Source organism: Stegostoma tigrinum, chromosome 10 (assembly GCF_030684315.1).
Source record: "Stegostoma tigrinum isolate sSteTig4 chromosome 10, sSteTig4.hap1, whole genome shotgun sequence".
Taxonomy (NCBI): Eukaryota; Metazoa; Chordata; class Chondrichthyes; order Orectolobiformes; family Stegostomatidae; genus Stegostoma; species Stegostoma tigrinum.
This window is the reverse complement of record NC_081363.1, coordinates 62,112,808-62,134,960: the sequence shown is the minus strand read 5'-3', so window position 1 is coordinate 62,134,960 and position 22,153 is coordinate 62,112,808. Positions and strand designations below refer to the sequence as shown.

The window sequence follows — 22,153 nt, the reverse complement described above, 5'->3', positions numbered from 1 at the left end:
TGTAAAATTCCCCTTCTATTCTTGAAGTGCATTAAAATCTATGACTATGCAGATGCTTTGCTGCATCTCACTCACTTTAGGTTAATTTGACTTGGGACAGTTATTTTTGTCAGACATATCTGCCAGCAGCTATTTTTAAGCCCATTTGTACTACTTACAAGTAGTAAGAAAGGTCACCCTCCCTCACTGTTGTTACTCTACTGTTTCCTAACAGATTGCAAAAACTAAAGTCCCAGAAGGTTCAAGCCATTGAATTCCCAACATCAGCTGTCTGCTAGCAAGATAGTGACAAATGGAAATCATGTGCCATTCCCTTAAAGATTGAGGGAAAGTTAGACAGTGAATTTCCTTTAAGCCATTTTTACACTTATTCTATTAACTGGTCAAGAAGATTAGATGCTTGTCTCAATGCTCATGCAACGTATGTGTAGGCAATGGATTGACAAGGGGAAAATTGGAAGTAAAAGATTACTGTTATAATATCTTTCAGATACGCTCAACATTTCAGGCAAGTGGACATAGCCAAGCATAGTTTGAAGAATAGAATAGTTTCATTATCTTAACATGTCTTGGTTAGACTGAAAACTGAAATTTACGATGCACAAGAGTGGTAAGACATTGAAAATAAGGTAAATTCACAAGTCTGATTCCAGATGCCAATCATTAAAAATCATAAAGAACATAATTTATCATTAAGGATTTGTCTGAAGATTCTGATAAAATCTAACTGTCAAAAAACTGAAGTTTCTGGGCACGAGCCCTATTAACTGAAAAGTATTGTGATAAAAGTACAGTAGCTCGAAGATGGAGAGTAAAGAAGATAGGTGGAGAGAGTATAGGTGGGGAGGTAGGGAGGGGATAGGTCAGTCCAGGGAAGATGGACAGGTCAAGGAGGCGGGATGAGGTTAGTAGGTAGATGGGGGAAAATCTACCTACTAACCTCATCCCGCCTCCTTGACCTGTCCATATTCCCTGGACTGACCTATCCCCTCCCTACCTCCCCACCTATACTCTCTCCACCTATCTTCTTTACTCTCCATCTTCGGTCCACCTCCCCCTCTCTCCCTATTTATTCCAGGTCCCTCTCCCCATCCCCCTCTCTGATGAAGGGTCTAGGCCCGAAACGTCAGCTTTTGTGCTCCTGAGATGCTGCTTGGCCTGCTGTGTTCATCCAGCCTCACATTTTATTATCTTGGAATTCTCCAGCATCTGCAGTTCCCATTATCTCTAAAGTACAGTAGCTGTTCAGTTGACTAACACGTAGGCAGAACAAAATGCATGGATGATAAAAAAAACTCATGCACAATTAGTAAGCAATATTAACTTTACGGTTAACAAAACCAAAATTGTCTGAAGTACACAATGTATTTGAAAGACATTAGAATACTCCACACTTAAAGTGTTTGCCAGATTGTTAACAAAATTATAAGCATTCTCATACAGTTCAAAAATCATACGTAGGTGGGGAGTTTGACATTTCACTGAATGCATTCTTTTAAAAACTTTACTGACAAAGTAAATAAAATGCATGCATGTCTTATTCATCTTGTTAAATATTCAGTTTTCTTTCATGATCTATTACTGATGAGTGTTGAGGCAAACATTGAAAGGAAGAGAAACAGGTGGAAATACTGCGTGAAGCATGTTTGCTTATACACTTTTAATGCCTGAGGAGACATGCAAACTCCCTATTAAGCACTTGCACAATATCTTAGGCAGTGGATCCCATATTCAGTTCTGATGTTTCCTGAATTAGCTGAATGCAATGGATTGAAAATTCAGCAAACTAAGTTATATGAGTGCATTCCTTTCTGTCTGATTTTCCTCTATGGGCTTGAACCAATGAAGAACAGAGGAGAAATTTCATCTTTTCCCAAACTAATTGTAATATACATATTAGCTGTATAATGTAAGCTAAGTAGCCAGTGGTTCACTCATTGTGCAATTACTGGTAAGCATTTTAGGCACAGGCTATAAATGCTGGCCACCCAGTGACAACGATGGTCCATAAGTGAATGAAAAAGTTTTAAGCTACTACACACCTCAACAAGAGGCAGCATTATTTTTTTTTAAATGGTTTTATTTGTTAAAAATATTTGATTATTATTAATAAACATTGTAAGATATAGGAATAGAAGTAGGCCATTTGGCCCACTGAGTCCGGTCCACCATTCAACAACGTGCTGATTTGATAATCCTCAATTCCACTTTCCTGCCTTATTCCCTTGATTCCCTTGCCATGAGAACACTTGATGACCCAGGATCTGCAGCCATCTGGAGTGAATTCCAAGGGATTTGCTAGCCTCTGAGAGAATAGAAAATTTTTTCCTCATCTTTGTCTGAAATGGGATCCTCTCACTCTGAGATTATGACCTCTGGTCCTGGGCTCTCTGACAAAAGGAAACAGCTTCTCTGTATCTGTCCAGTAAAGTGCCCTCAGAATTTTATGTGTTCCAGTGTGGTTTTCTCTCATTCTTCTAAACTCCCAAGAGTAAGGCCTACCCTACTCAACCTCTCATCATAAAAAATCCCTCCTCGTGCAGGAACAACTTTGTGAAACTTATCTAGACTGCTTCCAACAATAGTATATCTTTCCTTAGATTACAAGACAAAGTCTGTTCACAATATCCCTGGTGCCTTGTATAATTTCAGCATGAGTTTCTTTTTTTTTAATACTCAATTCCCATCCAGTTAAAATCCATCAGTCCATTTATCTTCCCTCTGCATTAGGATTCCCAATTACCTTGTGCTGCAGCTTTCCATAGTTTATCCATTTAAATAAATTTAGCTTTTCCATTCTTCCTTGGCAAAGTGCATATCCTCACAATTTCCTACATTATATTCCACTTGCCAGTTTTTTGCCCACTCTCTGAACTTGTCCATATCCATCTGAGGGTCAGTTAGCACAGTTGGCTGAATGGCTGGTTGGCAATGCAGAGTAGCGCTAATTCCCACATCAGCTGATGTTCCATGAAGCATGCTCCATCTCAAACTCTCCTCTTGCCTGATGGACAGTGACTCTGAGGTTAAATTACCACCAGTTGCCTCCCCCTAATGAAAGAGCAGCCCTGTGGCATTACCTATATCCACCAGCAGACTCTTACTATGTAATTCTAACCACTTACCTCCTCATACATGCACAAAAATGGTAGTAGATTCACATCCCTTATCCAAGTCATTAGTATGTATTGTAAATGATAGTGGTCGCAGCACTGCTCCCTGTGGCACTCCACTGGTTGCCAGTAAAAATCAGGAAATGTCTCCTTTACTCCAAATATTAGTTTTTTATTTGCTAGCCAATCCTCTTTCTATGCTAATATACTACCCCTAATATCAATGACTCTTATTAAATAGCCTGATGTATAATACATTGTCAAATTCTTTTTGGAACTCCAAATATATTGAATTTATTGATTTGTCTTTATTTATTCTGCTTGTCACCTCCTCAAAAAATTCTACTAAATTTGTTAGGCATGATTTATTCTTCATGAAGTCACATTGACTCTACTTGATAACAAGTATCTCTAAATGCTCTAGTATTACACTCTGATACTTTTCCGATAACAGGTGTTAAGCTAAATGGTTACAGGTCTTTCCAGTTTACAAATGTCCAACTTATTAATGCTTCTACTTACAAATGCAACCCCGTACAGGCGTATAATTTTAAAGACCATGTGTGTAAATTTCCTGTACTGACAAATAGCTGTTTTATACTGTCCTGCATTGTGCTCCAACTCAGAGGCAAATTGAACAGGCTCCAGAAAACAACTCATTCACGACCTGGAGACAGCCTTTGCCTGCCTTCTATTTTCACTTTTTGAAAAAGGGTGCAGTTGGCAGTTTTCCAGTCCTCGGGGACTTTCTAGAAACTAAGGATTCTTAGAGGATTACTGCCAATCAATCTATTATCTCTCAGAATATTCAACTTCTAGAAAAATTGTTCATGGGATATGAGTGCTGCTGCTGAGCTAGCATATATTGTCCATCCCTAGTTGCACTTGATCATGATGGACAGACACACCCTGTTGAGGAGTGAATTGTAGGATTTTCATTCAGTAAAATTGAAGTAAAAGAGATTTAGTTCCCAATGAGCATGAATGTGGTTTGGAGGGGAACTTACAGGTCGAAGTGCTCTCGTGCAGTTGATTTTCTGTCTTTGTAGACAGTAGAGAACACACACCTGCAATCAAAGGACCCTTGGTGAGTTGTTGTAGCTAATCTTGTAGATTGGTACATATCACAGCGACTGTACATCAATGAAATGATACAGAGTCATATTCATATTGATGATTGGACTGAGATTCAAATAGCTGCTTTGCCCTAGATTCAACTACCTTGGTGCAGAATGGAATTGTTGTGCATGTAACCTCATGCTTGGACAGTATTACAGTTGCAGAAAGGATGTTTGGGGACTCGTCAACTGAGGTAGTATGGGCTGAGGTTAGAAACAGGAAAGGAGAGGTCACCCTGTTGGGAGTTTTCTATAGGCCTCCGAATAGTTCCAGAGATGTAGAGGAAAGGATAGCAAAGATGATTCTCGATAGGAGTGAGAGAGACAGGGTAGTCGTCATGGGGGACTTCAACTTTCCAGATATTGACTGGGAACACTATAATTCGAGTACTATAGATGGGTCAGTTTTTGTCCAGAGTGTGCAGGAGGGCTTCCTGACACAGTATATAGATAGGCCAACAAGGGGCGAAGCCACATTAGATTTGGTACTGGGTAATGAGCCCGGCCAGGTGTTAGATTTGGAAGCAGGTGAGCATTTTGGTGATAGCGATCACAATTCTGTTATGTTTACTTTATTGATGGAAAGGGATAGGTGTATACCACTGGGCAAGAGTTATAGCTGGGGGAAAGGCAATCACGATGAGATTAGGCAAGATTTAGGGAGCATAGAATGGGGAAGGAAACTGCAGGGGATGGGCACATTAGAAATGTGGAGCTTATTCAAGGAAAAGCTCCTGTGTGTCCTAGATAAATATGTACCTGTCAGGCAGGGAGGAAGCTGTAGAGTGCGGGAGCCGTGGTTTACAAAGGAGGTGGAATCTCTGGTCAAGAGGAAGAAGAAGGCTTATGTAAGGATGAGATGTGAAGGCTCAGTTAGGGCACTTGAGGGCTACGAGGTAGCCAGGAAAGACCTAAAGAGAGAGCTCAGAAGAGCCAGGAGGAGACATGAGAAGTTGTTGGCGGATAGGATCAGGGTAAACCCTAAGACTTTCTATACGTATTTAAGGAATAAAAGAATGACGAAAGTAAGATTAGGCCCAATCAAGGATATTAGTGGTAAGTTGTGTGTGGAGTCAGATGAGATGGGGGAGCGCTAAATGAATATTTTTCAACAGTATTCACTCTAGAAAACAACAATGTTGTCGAGGAGAATACTGAGATACAGGCTACTAGACTAGGTGGGATTGAGGTTCACACGGAAGAGGTATTAGAAATCCTTCAGAAGGTGAAGATAGATAAGTCCCCTGGGCCAGATGGGATTTATCCTCGGATCCTCTGGGAAGCCAGGGAGGAGATTGCCGAGCCTTTGGCATTGATCTTTAACTCGTCATTGTCTACAAGAATAGTGCAGGATGACTGGAGGATAGCAAATGTGGTTCCCCTGTTCAAGAACGGGAGTAGAGACAACCCTGGTAATTACAGACCAGTGAACCTTACCTCAGTTGTTGGTAAAGTGTTGGAAAAGGTTATAAGGGATAGGATTTATAATCATCTAGAAAAGAATGAATTGATTAGGGATAGTCAGCACGGTTTTGTGAAGGGAAGGTTGTGCCTCACAAACCTTATTAAGTTCTTTGAGAAGGTGACCAAACAGATAGATAAGAGTAAACCGGTTGATGTGGTATATATGGATTTCAGCAAGGTGTTCGATAAGGTTCCCCACAATAGGCTATTGTACAAAATGCGGAAGAATGGAATTGTGGGAGATATAGCAGTTTGGATCGGAAATTCGCTTGCTGAAAGACGACAGAGGGTGGTAGTTGATGGGAAATGTTCATTCTGGAGACCAGTTACTAGTGGTGTACCGCAAGGGTAGGTGTTGGGTCCACTGCTGTTTGTCATTTTTATAAATGACCTGGATGAGGGCGTAGAAGGATGGGTTAGTAAATTTGCAGATGACACTAAGGTCGGTGGAGTTGTGGATAGTGACAAAGGATGCTGTAGGTTGCAGAGAGACATAGATAAGCTGCAGAGCTGGGCTGAGAGGTGGCAAATGGAGTTTAATGCAGACAAGTGTGAGGTGATGCACTTTGGTAGGAGTAACCAGAAGGCAAAGTACAGGGCTAATGGTAAGATTCTTAGTAGTGTAGATGAGCAGAGAGATCTCGGTGTCCATGTACACCGATCCTGGAAAGTTGCCACCCAGGTTGACAGCGCTGTTAAGAAGGCATACAGTGTTTTAGCTTTTATTAATAGAGGGATCGAGTTCCGGAACCAAGATGTTATGCTGCAGCTGTACAAAACTCTGATGCGGCCGCACTTGGAGTATTGTGTACAGTTCTGGTCACCGCATTATAAGAAGGATGTGGAAGCTTTGAAAAGGGTGCAGAGGAGATTTACTAGAATGTTGCCTGTTATGGAAGGAAGGTCTTACGAGGAAAGGTTGAGGGACTTGAGGCTGTTTTCATTAGAGAGAAGAAGGTTGAGAGGTGACTTAATTGAAACATATAAAATAATCAGAGGGTTAGATAGGGTGGATAGGGATAGCCTTTTTCCTAGGATGGTGACGGCAAGCACGAGGGGGCACAGCTTTAAATTGAGGGGTGAAAGATATAGGACAGATGTCAGAGGTAGTTTCTTTACTCAGAGAGTAGTAAGGGAATGGAACGCTTTGCCTGCAACGGTAGTAGATTCGCCAACTTTAGGTACATTTAAGTTGTCATTGGACAAGCATATGGACGTATATGAAATAGTGTAGGTTAGATGGGCTTGAGATCGGTATGACAGGTCGGCACAACATCGAGGGCCGAAGGGCCTGTACTGTGCTGTAATGTTCTATGTTTCTATGTTTCTATGTTTTGCTTTGATTACATTATGCTAAGTACCAATCATTCGAATATACCTAAATTTGGAAAGTTTAGCTTTACCTGTAACAATTCCTATAAACATTGTAAATAAACTCACTGGTAGAAAAACATAAACAACTCATTAAAACATTTGTATTGAACATATAAAATTTCAAGAGCGTGCAGTTCTCAAATTTATATTCACCATATAAAAGTAATTGGAAGGAATATCCATTACATTTACAGTTGATTGGCTATACAAATTAAAAGGTGCAGGTGTAAGTCAGAACAGTTCCTGTCTCCAGTTTAAATGAGTATGTCTTTCGCACAGCTGAGGTTAACAGCTACTCAAGTGTCATGACAACAATGCTGTAAAAAGTCCCGCATACTCGGATTCAGTTTCTTTGTATATGCCTCATGCTTTCCACAGTTCTGTGGATCCTGCTGTAATTCCACATCGCTGTTTGGAGGAATTATCACTTATAAATTTCAATTCTAATGCAACAGCCATAATCCTTGCCGTGTACATGCCTTCTGCATATGTAAACCAAATGTTGTTAGTTTGCAATACATCACACCATGCTGTAAGGATTGTAATCATAGGTTCCCTTACTCATCTAACAAGATGTACTCCATTAGAATGAGGCTTCAATCCCTTATTGACAGATAGTAAAGCCAGGATAGAATTTTGGTTAAAGTGGAGAGGGGTGTTTCAAATGTATTCCAAGCCATATAGGGAAAAATGAATCCCTTTTATCGATAGTCAGATTTTTTGCATTAAATATCACTGCTTTCGGCCCACAAATAAGCACAGTAACCCAGCTTTTTTTTTACTGTTTTCAGGATATTTAATTATTCAATACTCTTAACCTGTATACTGTTAACAATGCAATGATTATTATGCTAACAAATGGATACGTATGAACAGCGGTTCAATGTAGGACAGGCGATCCCAAAGGGCAAGTAATGCAATGGTGATAATAGTCATTTTCAACTAGAGTATAAAGAAATTGTAAGTCCTGGAGCTTGTTGTAGATATAGGACAGGAGGCTATTGCACTACACTAATAACCCCTGACTCAGGGAGACACAGATGCATGCTGGCAAATAGGTATAGATGGTATTAAACTAGAGAAACGATAATAATGAAGAAAAGAGTGTGACCGAAATAAATTGCACTGAAGAAAGAGAGGAATTGAATTAATGAAGAAGAAAGAATTTAGAAGTGGTGCCGCTTGAGCCTGAGCTCTAGGAAACCACAATAAAAGTAGAGGCCAAGAGGCTATAATACTGAATTCAATTAGAAGCATACAGTGCAATTAATGTGCACTGAATGTCCTCTTGGTAACCACTCACCCAACCCACATGCCAACTCTGCCTACACGTTCTATCCTCATGACTCTGAGGCACCCAAATGACTCCTTCCACATATCAGTCATATGAATAGGCACTTCATACTGAAAAACAAATCTCATCCATGAAAGCTATTCAAAAAATGTAAATGTAAATCAATTCAAGTGGTCAATCCAACAAAATGAACAAATGAACACATCCACTTACAGCACCAAAAACATATGTTTGTACTGCCGTCAAAATGTGAACACAGCCAATGATTCTATCCTTGAGACAAGTAGTTATCGACAATTTGAAACTGAGTTAAGATTTTATTATAGCTCCAGCTATCAAAACACTTCCTGGGAAGCATCAATAATTGAACTGAGACATCAGGTTGGCCTTTCACTTTAAATCACATTTAAACAAGCTTAAATTCAAATCTAAAATAGTGACCGCCCCAAAGATAGATTCTCTGGCCATTTCTCCATGTCTCAAGATATTAAGTTGTTCATAAGAAGCTCACATTTTTATTTTTAATTCAAACTAATTAATATGATGGAGGGAAAACAATGCAAAAGTGATTTTTCATTGCCTTCCTCATGCATGCATTTCCTAGGATCCTCCTCTACCTTACTTTGCTGTTGTCTCTGAGGTTCTAGCTCTTTTACCAACATCACAGAAAGTTTTCTGGTTCAGCCACTGGCCATGTCTCATATCTCTGAGCAAGGGATCCTTACCTGCATTTATCTTCCAGACCCCTATTGCCGATTGAAATCATATACGTGAAGATTAAAGGCCTCTATATTTATTACATTTCCTTTGTGGCAAGCCCATAATATGTCTTGCAGTATGTCCTATTCAATGGTATGTCTATTACTTGAGGGCCTAAGATACTCCCACTGTCATTTTCTGACCTTTGTTATTCCTAATCTCAAGTACTATTTCTGAATCATGATTTTCTGAGTCACAATTCTTTCTCACTATTAGCATTATGTCACCCTTCACTATCAGGGCTATACTTTCTAATTTTTCATTCTGTCAGGCTTTTCAAAGTATTGTGGAACCTGTAAATATTCGTTCCTGAACTTTGGTTACCTTGTAACCATGTCTGTGTAATGGTAATTAGATTAAAACTATCTCAACGAACTCAACTATTATATTGCACACTATGGATCACGCAATTAAGCTAATGAGAAAGGAAAAAAAATCAAGAACCATTTAAGAAACAATGCTATACTAGGAGCTGTTTGGATGGATGAACTAAAATAGCTGAATGTCCTTCTTAATTATCACTATCTTGTGAACTGTTAGGCAAATTGTGTTTCCGATTCTCACAAAACATTAAACTATCTAATAATTTTCACAACATTGTTACTTGATAGCTGGCATATCTAAAGAGGGAAACTGGCAAGTCAATTTACTGGTGGTTAAAATAAAACAAAATTTAGATGATATAATTGCAATGTTGGGACAGGTTATAAACATTTATCTTTTTTATTACCTGACAAGACAACTTCAATCAAATCTCCCTCTTGAATATCAGTTGCAGCCTTCACCAACTGTAGGATGTTTTCTGAGTTAGGTTCATGTCGAAATAACAGGATTTTATCATACATTCCATAGAATCCACATTCAGGAAACTGAAAGTAAAGGGATTAAAATATGAATAATTAGTAATGTAAAAAAGGTAAAGTTGCCATGGTCCTGTGAATGAACAATAAATTGGCATGAAACAATGTGGTCATGGTCCAACATAAACTAGTGATTACATTAGTACTTTTATCTGACACTAATTTAGAAGTTGTCCAATTACAGTCACAGCAGCACTCTTTATTGGTCACTTAATAAGAGCATAAGACATAGGAGTGGAAGTAAGGCCATTCGGCCCATCAAGTAAACTCGCCATTTAAATCATGGCTGATGGGCATTTCAACACCACTTCCCTGCGCTCTCCCCATAGCCCTTGATTCCTTCTGAGATCAAGAATTTGTCGATCTCTGCCTTGAAGGCATCCAACGTCCCGGCCTCCACTGCACTCTGCGGCAATGAATTCCACAAGCCCACCACTCTCTGGCTGAAGAAATGTCGTCTCATTTCAGTTTTAAATTTACCCTCTCTAATTTTAAGGCTGTACCAATGGTCTAGTCTCCCTGCCTAACGGAAACAACTTCCTAGTGTCCACCCCTTCTAAACCATACATTATCATGTAAGTTTCTATTAGATCTCCCCTCAACCTTCTAAACTCTAATGAGTACAATCCCAGGATCCTCAGCCGTTCATCATACGTTAAACCTACCATTCCAGGGATCATCCGTGTGAATCTCCGCTGGACACGCTCCAGGGCTAGTATGTCCTTCCTGAAGTGTGGGGCCCAAAATTGGACACAGTATTCTAAATGGGGCCTAACTAGAGCCTTATAAAGCCTCAGAAGCACTTCGCTGCTTTTATATTCCAACCCTCTTGAGATAAACGACAACATTACATTCACTTTCTTAATTACGGACTCTACCTGCAAGTTAACCTTTAGAGAATCCCAGACCAACACTCCCAGATCCCTTTGCACTTCTGATTTGTGAATTTTCTCACCATTTAGAAAATAGTCCATGCCTGTATTCTTTTTTCCAAAGTGCAAAACCTCACATTTACTCACATTGAATTTCATCAGCCATTTTCTGGACCACTCTCCTAAACTGTCTAAATCTTTCTGCAGCTTCCCCACCTCCTCAGTACTACCTGCCTGTCCACCTATCTTCGTATCATTGGCAAATTTGGCCAGAATACCCCCAGTCCCTTCATCCAGATCATTAATATATAAGGTGAACAGCTGCGGCCCCAACACTGAACCCTGCGGGACACCACTTGTCACCAGTTGCCATTCCGAAAAAGAACCTTTTATCCCAACTCTCTGCCTTCTGTCAGCAGCCAATTCTCAATCCAAGCCAGTAGCTCACCTCGAACACCATGGGCCCTCACCTTGCTCAGCAGCCTCTCGTGAGGCACTGTATCGATTGGAAGCAGCTTTGTTAATCTTTAGATCTCCAGTGATATAGGAAATATGACTATCTGGACATTCATAGCAATGAGTCCTGAAATAATGGGGGCACCTTTCTTTGAACAAACCCAGCCATCAACTGCACCCCCATCCCACCCCCGCTCCAGTACACATGAATTCTATGGACCAGATTATTGGCGGACTCAAAGGGCAGGCCTGCTCCTCAAGTTTTGCTGGTAGCTTTCCCAGAATAGCAATCAAAAAGTTTCCAGCCCACCAGTGGTTCAATTTACCTGAAAAGCAGAAAACAAAACTATCTACAGGACTACAAGGTTGTGAGGTCTGCTTCATTTAGATGCCCCTTTTAATGGCTATATCAAGAGTCTCTCCTCCTGTGTCAACTGAATAATTCTCCTGACCTGCATATATTATAGTTCATACAGTTTGTTGCCTTGAACAAAGCCCCCAGAAATTCCAAAGCCACAAGGCCAGAGCATTATGGTTACGTATGGACATATTATATAGTTTGAATCATAGAATCTCTTCAGTGTGAAAACAGGCCCTTTGGCCCAAATAGTCTGCACTGACCACACAGCATCCCACCCAGACCCATCCCCCTATAGCCCAGCTAATCTAAACATCCTGAATGCTGTGGGCATTAGCATGGCCAACCCACCTAACCTGCACATCTTTGGGAGGAAACCGGAGCACCCGGACGAAACTCGTGCAGACATTGGGAGAATGTGCACATGTGAGAACGTCATCCAAGGGTAGAATCGAGCAGTGGTCCCTAGTGCTGTGAGGCAGCTGAGCCAGTCACTGAGCCACCATGCTGCCCTACAGTTCTTTGGACTAAAGGGATCAAATAGTATAGAGAGAAAGCAGGAACAGGATACTAACTTGGGATAACAAGGTGTAGAGCTGGATGAACACAGCAGTCCTATTATCTCTGATACTAAATTGGGATGATCAGCTATGATCATACTGAATGGTGGAGCAAACTCAATGGGGCGAACGTCTTACTCCTCCTATTTTTTATGTATATGTGCTTTGATTAACAGCACAATTCTTTGAACCATTTGACTTAACACCTCAAAAAGTTGTCTGGATACACCCAAATTGTTCCCATTCTTTTCAAATCTTATTTGAAATGTACACATGGGTCACATGTAAAATTTCTCCAAGTAAACTGCAGAGTACAGAGTACACCAGGTGTATTGAATTGATGAGGTGATCCGGGTCAGCTAAAAGTGCTGAGAGCTGAGAAAAATTTGTGCTTCACCTGAAGATATCAAGTTATCAAGCAATTGATGGTTGGTTCATAGGAATTGCAACCAATCAGACATGTTTGTTATTTTTTTGTCTAGTATTATATGTAAGTTGCAACAAATGTTATATAGGACAATTTTATTGTTGACTTTAAAGTATTTGCTTTAAAGTGGAACACTGTCTTTCAAACAATCTTTCTCACTGTTGTTTTTCTGTCTTCGTACAATGACTAGGAGAAGAAATTGTTACACAATGGGTGAGATTTCTGCCTCTGAGCTCATAGGTCAAGATTCAATCTCCACTCCAGGACTTGTTGGCCAAGGAAGGTGCATTCACAAGACAGCCAATACTTTGAAAATCAGTGCATAAATCCATCCCTACATTCACCAGTGGCAGGCAGAAAAGTGGGAGAGATTCCTGGTCAACCATGTAGTGAAAAGTAATTGAAGTTTCTATCAACATTACTCATAGCTCCAGAATGAAGTATACACATGAACAGTCGGTCACCACAACAATTTGGACTCCTGCTGGATGGAGGGGAGAAGGTCTGTTGTTTCATAAGACTATATGGATCAAATTGATGTCAACTGCATGGGCTTTTATCCCTTTTACAGCTGGACTAGATGAGGAACATGCACTCTTGTCCTGCCCATGGCAGGGGCTATGATACTGTGGGATGAATCTGCCTTCAAACAGAAAACTCAAGAGAAACAAATAGACTGGCTCTTTCATTTTACAGTTTTCAAGACAGTGACCGATCATTGGAGATGACAACTTTGAATGATTTAAAAGAGGTTTTCTGTTCTGCAACTTTCCATAATACATGGAATCAAATCAGTGGGGTGGTGATGGCCTAGTGGTACTATCACTGCACTGTTAATCCTGAGAACAAGGTAGTGTTTTGGGGACCTGGGTTTGAATCCCGCTGTGACAAAGTGGAATTTGAATTCAATAAAAATCTGGAATTAAGAGTTTAAAGGTGACCTTGAATCCACTGTTGATTGTTGGAGAAACTGGTTCACTAATGTACTTTCGGGAAGGAAAATGCCATGCTTACCAGGTCAGGCCTACATGTTACTCCAGACTAACAACAATGAGATTGATTTTTAACTGCCCTCTGGGCAATTAGAGATGGATAATAAATGCCAGTCTAGCCAGTGACACTCTTATTCCGTGAATGAATTTTAAAAAGCTACATTTAGGTACTATTTGAACTTTCAGGACAAATGCAATGTGCTGTCTCTACAAAACGCTTTTCTGGAGCTGAAGCAGCAGTGAGTAGCTTAACCAAAGATGAAATACATGACTCGGCAATGAGGCAACACATTGGGTTGTGGGCAACACATTAGAAAGGGTAGCTGTCAGTGACAATGATTTAGCTGTTTTAGAAGCTATTACTGTTTGGGTCTGGTAATTTATGAAGACATTAGAGACTCCAGTAATATTTTTCTATGCTTATTTGTACACATTTCCATATGCAGAACACTTTTTTTTTCTTAGTGTTTGTTTTATTTTGTCCTCTTTGTTGAAACTGGCCTCCCAAGAACTAAAACAGCAGCGGGGTAAAATCAGGCCATTTATTACTGACAAAAGTCGTTCCTTAAAAATGTGGTATCACACTGTTCTTGAGATTACAACCATTGTACAAGATCTGCTTCACTGGTAAGTCACAGAGCTGGTGTGAAATTGCAGCTCTGAGGTTTGATATAAACAGATAATATTAAGTATTCATTCATCCATTTATAATCAATGTGCAGCAGTGTACAAAAGTAAGTTCTAATGCTTGAAACATGGGTTTAGTTTTACTCAGCACTTACTTGCCAACAACCATGGCCTGCTGAAACATTTCGGTCTCACGCAGGGGAAGAAAAACTAACACTGGCCTATTACTGTTGATCTGCTTCCTCATACCTCAATTATACTGTAGCCAAGTAATGCAATAACAGTGCACGTTCAACAGTGATGGGTAGAGGCAGTTGCAATTTAGCACACCACTCTGACTACTGTTGACTGGGGTAGAATTCAGTTCTGTGTAGTAACTCAAGCACATGCATGGAAGCCTGCTCACCAACTCCAGGGAAATTACTAATCATGAAAAAATGTTGAAATTAAAGTGAAGAAACAGTGGTTCAAGATATGGAGCGCAGGTCTATGAGTTTATTCAGAAAAAATAGTGACAATTATGCCCTCGTTAGTTGATCTCCCATGACACTGTGAAGGTTTAGTCAAGACCAAGTGGAAACTTCTGATGACGTGGGAAAATTATAATAGAAAAGGCACATTAAATGCAATTCTGCTCCATTTGAAATTAGCACATTGTTTTCTTGCTTTGACATTTTCACTATATTCCACATTTGTAACGGAGAATGTTTATGTTTGAAGGCAAAATTGATTTACATATTTTAATCTCGATTTTAAGTACTTTGTAGATTGCTAGGAAACTTAACTGACCTTAAATGTAGAGTTGCACAGCATTAACACTTTTCAAATCAAGAGGAAAATAGCTTGCTTCAATATTTTCTACAGATTTCATTTTGAGAATTTGTTATAATTATGAAATGTGTACCAGTCAAGATTTTTTGCAGTCACATTTCATCTGCAGAATTTTATTTCAAATAGCCTGATGCATATTTAATCTTTCAGTTTGGTAACTGTGACAAAAACCGTTTCCATAACTATTTCCGTCATCAACTCAGACTTTGAATGATTGCGAAAGTGACAGAATTATTGACCTGAAACTCCTTCAATTGAGCATGAGGGTGTAGCACTGAAATCATTCTGATATTGCTGACAAAAACATATGCTGAAATTTCCCATGAATCGCATTAACAGGCAATGTAAACATCAGCTTTAAAAATGTGGAAGTCAATATAAACAATCAAAGCTGAAGAAAATATGTTATCTTCGTTCTTTATGTTCCTGTTTAACTTACTGATTGATGAAATTCAAAGTGCTAATCAATCAAATTTACATTTATGAATCTAGCCTGTGTAAGAAAATGCTCTTTTACAAAAATGTAACAGCATCTGACCAAATGTAATTAGCATGAGGGTCCCAATGAAGACTTTTGGTTTTAAATGTTTAAAACAGGAGCTATGATTTCAGGGCCTGCTGAATCTGAGGCAGTCATTTAGAATGAGTGTAAATGCTATGGAATTGCAGGAAACTATCATTCCCTGGTCCATTTATATGGAGGTGAGACCACGTCAATCAGCTAAGTGGGCTTTCATCACATTCTACTCAGGAGAAGCACAAATAAACAAGGAAACACCTACGTTATGACAGCTTAGTGCAAAAAATGTCACAAATTGATTACTCACAATTTTGAGGGGAAGAAATGAAGCTCATACTTCATAGCTGCATCAGAACTTTCCAAGAAATTCGGAAGTGTTGTCTTAAGGTGAGCAAATATATTATAATTCTCTATCTAACAATGATTTTTCAAAGAATGTTACTTTTCAGAATTTGTGACGAGAGTAATAGTGTGGCTCAGTGTTATGCTATTTATGTCCAAGTGCTTCATCAACTTCATATGAGGACACACTCACAAGAGTAGCTGAAAGTCTATCCCATGACAGAAATATATCAAATAGTGCAAAAGTTGCTGCATTATTGCTGTAGATGCAAATTAAACTCACTATAGCAAGTTGTGTCCTGTCCATTCCAGTTAAAGTACCTTTTTAGAGCATTGTAAGTGTCGATGTCTATCAATAAACCTCTCTAGCACTGAAAATAAACTATTCCAAGTGTGTAGTCTCAAACTTCTAAGTTTTGCATTGTGGAAATTTCATAATGCATAAATTACATTTTTACATCATGACAAAGTAGCAAATAATAATGAAGTAGAATATTCAACACATTATTTGGCAGCTAATTTGTTGAACGAATGCATCACAAATTGCAGTGGAATTTATGTATTTCATCTGCCAGTTATAACTTCCAATAATAAGGACTTGTCACTGTATGTAGGAATAACGAACCGAACATCAAGGTCACCATGACAGCAGTTCAAGTGTTATGGTGCAGTTGTCATGACAGCAGTACCTATGGCTCTTTCCTGATTGAACACTGTTTTCCTACTTGGCAGACTAAACGTGTACAAGCCATTCTGCTATGTGTCCTTCTCAGAGACAATGCAAAATATGAAAAGGTTCACAGTAACCCCTAACGCATGTCTGTCTTCAGCTGCTATTTGAAAAGACAGTCTCTCCTTTTGAGAACATGGCTGGGGGTGGCGGGGGAGGGCAGTGGTTCTAAAGGTTTTCCCATTTATCCAGTTATAAATTCAGAAAAAGCAAAATTAGACTAAAATATTATTTGACTGCAAAATGTTTGGGACAGCTAAAATAAACTCAACTATTTTTGGAACAAAACGGCCGGTAATTTTTGATGCTCACAGTTTTTTCCTGTTCCACACTTTGAGAGACTCGAATGGCCAGACTGGAGCATGGATAAGTTTGCAACATTCCCAGATGAAACTCAGACAGCCAGGAAATAAACAACTCTATTAACCACTCACATTGAAATGGCATAAGGCATGACAAAAGCAAAGATTACTCCAGTAAAAAAAGATTCAACGCTTAAGACTTTGAAACAGCACTCATCAGTTTAAGTCATTAGCACTTGAAAGTTTGAAACAAACTGCGGCAGTAATATCTTAAATTGGACAGATTAATTCAATAACAGTTTGCAGTGATAAATCTGCTATAACAGCGCCTCAGAGGGAGGGTGGATACTGTGAGGAGCTTCAGCACAGGGGCTCTCTCATTACAGACGGAGCGGTGGAGGAATTTATTTTCTCAGTCGGTCATTAAGTGTTTGGAATTTTCTCCATGAAAGATTAATGGGTATGGTTAGGGATGCTAGCCAAGGTGGAGCGATCACTGGGGAAGAGTGGAGGGGTTGTATTTGATATGAATCGAAAAGATCATGAGTGGAATCTAAATGGCAGTTTAAAAATGAAATCTTCAAATATAAAGTTGAAGCACAGTGACAGAATGATGCACACTCCGAGAGGACAATTTACTTTGAGAGCCCAATGCTAAGGTAGCTTTTTAAAAACACAATTCTTACACAGGTGCTTTAAAACTATCCTTCAGTGTGTTAGGAACGGTAGCTTGTGTGATGTCATTAACACCACTGAACATGCGGTTATCACGAAAGTAGGCATTTTTAGTAAATGTTAACTTACCTCCTGTAAGTCACTCAATTTTAAATGATAGAGAATGAGAGTTTTAATACATGCACACTATTTACGGATTGGATTCAGTCAAATCCTTAACATATTTTGAAAGAGCTTTCATTGTTGGGTTCTCGTATCACCCTCGCGATCCAGTTTAATTTCTCAAGCCTCTCCAACGACCAGCAAAGAAAACTCAATTAACTGACATTAACTATGGTTACTAATTCATTCTGTGGGTGGGGTTCTGTATATGTTTCTTTTCACATGGACATTAAGACATAAAATTTGCATTACTGTTTACATATGATCAGAATTACTTTGTTGAGATTTACAGACTGTCTTTTATTATGCCTAAATGCTGGGTGGACTCCACCAAATTAGCCAAATTTCTAATCTCCATCACTTGACCTCTGTTTTCAAGTTCAATGCTAGCATAGTCTCATACTCGTGCAAATTTAGCTGCACAGCACAGATAACACACAAATTGATAATCTCTCCATACTGGCAAAAGTATTCCTTTTGTCTTATTGGCCACTTGCTCCAATCCTCAACAGAATCTTTCTGTAAGTTAAATTGTTATTGCATTGACAGTGCACACCCATGCAGACTTGCAGACTCTGAGGAACCAATTGCCTCAATAAGGAAACTCCTGCTCTAGGTTTTAGCATAAGCTATACTTGATTCATGTCTGGAATTCACTACTTGTCTAACAGAGTTTGGATTCAGACAAACCATTTGATCTACATAACAATGTTTGTATATCCTGAAATAAATTAAACTATCTTTGCTTCTATTGTCCTTTAAACCAGAATGAATTTACACAGCTGGAATGTAACACAGATATACTGATTCTACAAGCTGGTATTTAGTATTATCTGGATTTTCAGAAAAGAGGAAATTGAGAGATGTGTGTGCTCTGCTAGTGATTGATCTGCAGGTGAAGATTTTATCATTTATGTCAGGATTGTATTTATATAATGCTACCAAGTGACTGGTAACAGTTGAAACTGTGACTCATATCTCTCATATTAACTTGTCAAAAGTAAGTCTGAGTCCACAATGTTTAAATAAAATGCACACTGAAAACAAAGAGAAGATCACAGGCAGCCTGAAGTTGGTTTATTAATGCACGTCCCAGTTGTGTCCTGCATATTCCACAAAAAGATGGTGTTCATGTTATGTTTGAGAGAGTAAAAAGGACAGCCACCAAGATTCTATTATTGATACCATCAATGATAACAGGAAGAGTCATTTGAGACAATCAGACATAATCCATTGGGCTGAATTTCCACATCTGCAGTTAGTATGGTGGCCTTTGGATTTCACAATATCCGGTCTGCCATGTCCCAGGATTAATTTTCAGTTTCAGTCTTTTGCTTTGTGTCTCATTAATTGTGCAACCAAGACATTGGACATATTTCTCTAGAAATCATATGGCAAAGGGTGAGGTGGAAGCACTCACCAGGGTCTTCCATGCAACTACAGCCACAGGTAGAGCCCAGGTGTATACCACCTTGGATACTGCAAGCCAGGAATGATTGCATACACTACCGTGCTCCTCACAGGAAATGTCACAGAGGAAAGACATGGTCCCTGCCCACTTTGTGTTCAGGGTTCTGAAGGTGCTTGTGCATGGCGGATAGGAGGGCAGTCCTTTTCCCTGCTGACTGCCAAAGGAAGACATACAGCTTATCGAGACTGAAATTATAGCATTCTATGTCTTGAGTCAACTCAGATGTCCAGCAGTTTAGAAAGATGATCATTGATTGCCCGTGCTCTGCAGGGATGAATGCCCCCATCTTATCTCTGCCACCGCACACTCCCAGAATTAGCACTCAGTTTAATACTACCTTTGCACATACCTCTCACCAAGGCTGATGTACGGCAACTTTCCAGCATCACAACCATCATGTCTAATCAAGGGCTTTTAGCCCAGCAAATTTATTAACACTTTCTGCCCTCTGAATTTCCTAATTATTCACAAGGAATACTGCACCACCTTTCCTGCTCATGCACCACCAATAACTGCTTTTCCAGCCACTTTTGGCACAGTCATTACCTCCTCTACTCTCCAGTTGGGGAAAAAATGGCCTATATCTGGGCCAAGAAGGTTAAGAGCAGTGGTGGTGGTTGGTGGGTGGGAGGAGCGATTGTCAGGTATCAGGCTCCTCATGCTTCTTGTTGTGGAGTTATGCAGAAGAAGCAGTCACACAGTGGCTAAGATGGGAACATGGTGAGCTGCAGCTTCCAGGTACCTGTGAAATATATGGGTGAAATTCTGAAATTGCCATTTAAGGCTTGATGGGAACATTGTCTGAGCTTTACTCAAAGTTGAGTACCTAAGCTTTTCATTCTCGTCCTGTTTGTCACCATCCTCGCCAATACACACACCATGCCAGTGAGTGGTGAATTCCACCTGTTATTGTAGGTAGAAATCTCAGAAAAACATGCAAAGAATTTTAGGTTGCTGCAACAGTTGGGAATCAAATATTATCGGTGGGCATGTTTTTTAAGTGGCCAAGTGAGTCCATGAGCATCTGAAGTGGTGGTCAATCTATAAATGACTAAAGTTCAAAATGCCACTAAGGCATTTAATACCATTAGATTAAATCAAAAGGTAAAACATCATCTCACATTTAAAACTAAAATATTAGATTTTGAAAAATAAATATATTTACTTGTGTAAAAATAAGTAGTAATTTATCAAATTAATAAAGCAGTTGCTTCATTTTGGTAAATCAAGTGTACTCTGAATCAGTGCAATGTCTTTTCCTCAGTGACTGAGTGAACAAGTAATTGGAGGAGTAGGAACAACATCCATCTTTCTAGCAGTTATGTGAGCAATGCCAGAAATACTAATTTAAGCCATAAACTAATTCCTTGTTTCATTTATACTTTCCGAAAACTACTTTCAACTCCACCAACTATTTGCCTGTGACCAACAAACATCCTGTTTCCTTGCCATTTATGTTCAAATATCTTTGTTCTAATAATCCTCACACTTTCTGACAAAAGCATGCAACATGCTTTGTTCCTAGCCACTTGTTTGTAGTTTTTCTTTCCTCCAAGATTTCCCAAGTTCCTCTTATACAACTTCCTCTGATTTCCCCAGTTGTACAATTTACAAGTAAAAGTTTCATCTTTTCTATGCACTACCTCTCAAATGTACATTACTGGGTGAAAAGTCAATTGACTTCTTCTGAGGAAATTTCAGATTGCACTATTATTTAGTGAGAATCTCCCCTTTGTTCTGAGAACTTCAGCTGTTAGAGATTACAAAGCAATATACGATTAAATAATACACTTCTAAACAAGTTGTTATTTTAGAAATGTTGCTTTAAAGTAATAACAGTTACATAAAACCCTACTGTGTATCTTCTATTTTCTTCCAATTCAATCTGTATCCTGCTTGCTTCTGTGATAGGGTCATCAGTCTGCAACAGGAATGGAAAGCTGGAATCTTTTTAACGGCATATGGGTGAAACCTTAAGAGAGGTCTGAGTGATGAGGCCTATAGTTCGATGTGTAGCAGAATCAGGTGACAACTGTGACAGCATCTTGATTTTTGTAGTCATTTCTGTCATGCTTTCAGGAAAACTCAACAAGGAAACCAAAGCGGGTACCTGACAGACTTGGCTTGCCAGTTGCTCCAAATCACATCCATGTTAGAAATGGGACACAAACATCTCAGGGCAATCTGCTATGGCACTGGATACATGTGCCCACATCCAAGGATATTGGCAGCTCATGGACTGGGCCATATTACATCTCTGGGCATTTTGCTCACTGCCATAGCACGTACACCCCTTAGCATTCCTGGGTACACACAGCACCCATGCCTTGCCTTGCCTTTTTGCACTTTGCTCCCTCATCCAGAGATATCAGACCCACATTGTCGCTGTCTTGTCATGTGTTCAGTGCAAACACAAAGCCAGGAAGCTTGACATAACAAGGTGTAGAACTGGATGAATGCAGCAGGCCAAGCAGCATCATAGGAGCAGGAAAGCTGATGTTTCGGGCCTAGACCCTTCATCAGAAATGGGCCAGTGTTCGAAATGTAGACATTATCATGGTTGGGGCAAAATTGAGAAGGCTTGAATGTGGACTGTAGTCCACTGGGGATGATCTGGTTCCGTAGGCAGGTGCTGAGGAAGGTGATGTGGCTGTAGTACCTGGTTTGCTTCAGGACATGGTCGAGCAGTTTCAAGGCCGAAGAGATTACGAGAGAGTTGCAGCGGGAGAGAGATCCACTGAGGTTTCTTCGGAGGGAGAAGGCTAACTTCTTCAGCATAGGCATCCTTAGAAGACGCTTCTCTGTGGGGTTAAAATTGTTTCAGAGATAACAAGAACTGCAGATGC

The 22,153-nt window shown here is 39.7% G+C and overlaps 1 protein-coding gene across 1 annotated transcript in view; it reads right to left on the bottom strand.

Moving 5' to 3' along the window:
* Nucleotides 1-22,153, bottom strand: part of prkd1 (protein kinase D1) — a 323,251-nt gene that overhangs the window by 188,461 nt on the left and 112,637 nt on the right. The window contains exon 3 of the mRNA XM_059649207.1: nt 9,853-9,991. Within this exon, the coding sequence (XP_059505190.1) occupies nt 9,853-9,991 (139 nt within the window). The remainder of the gene's footprint in view (nt 1-9,852; nt 9,992-22,153) is intronic.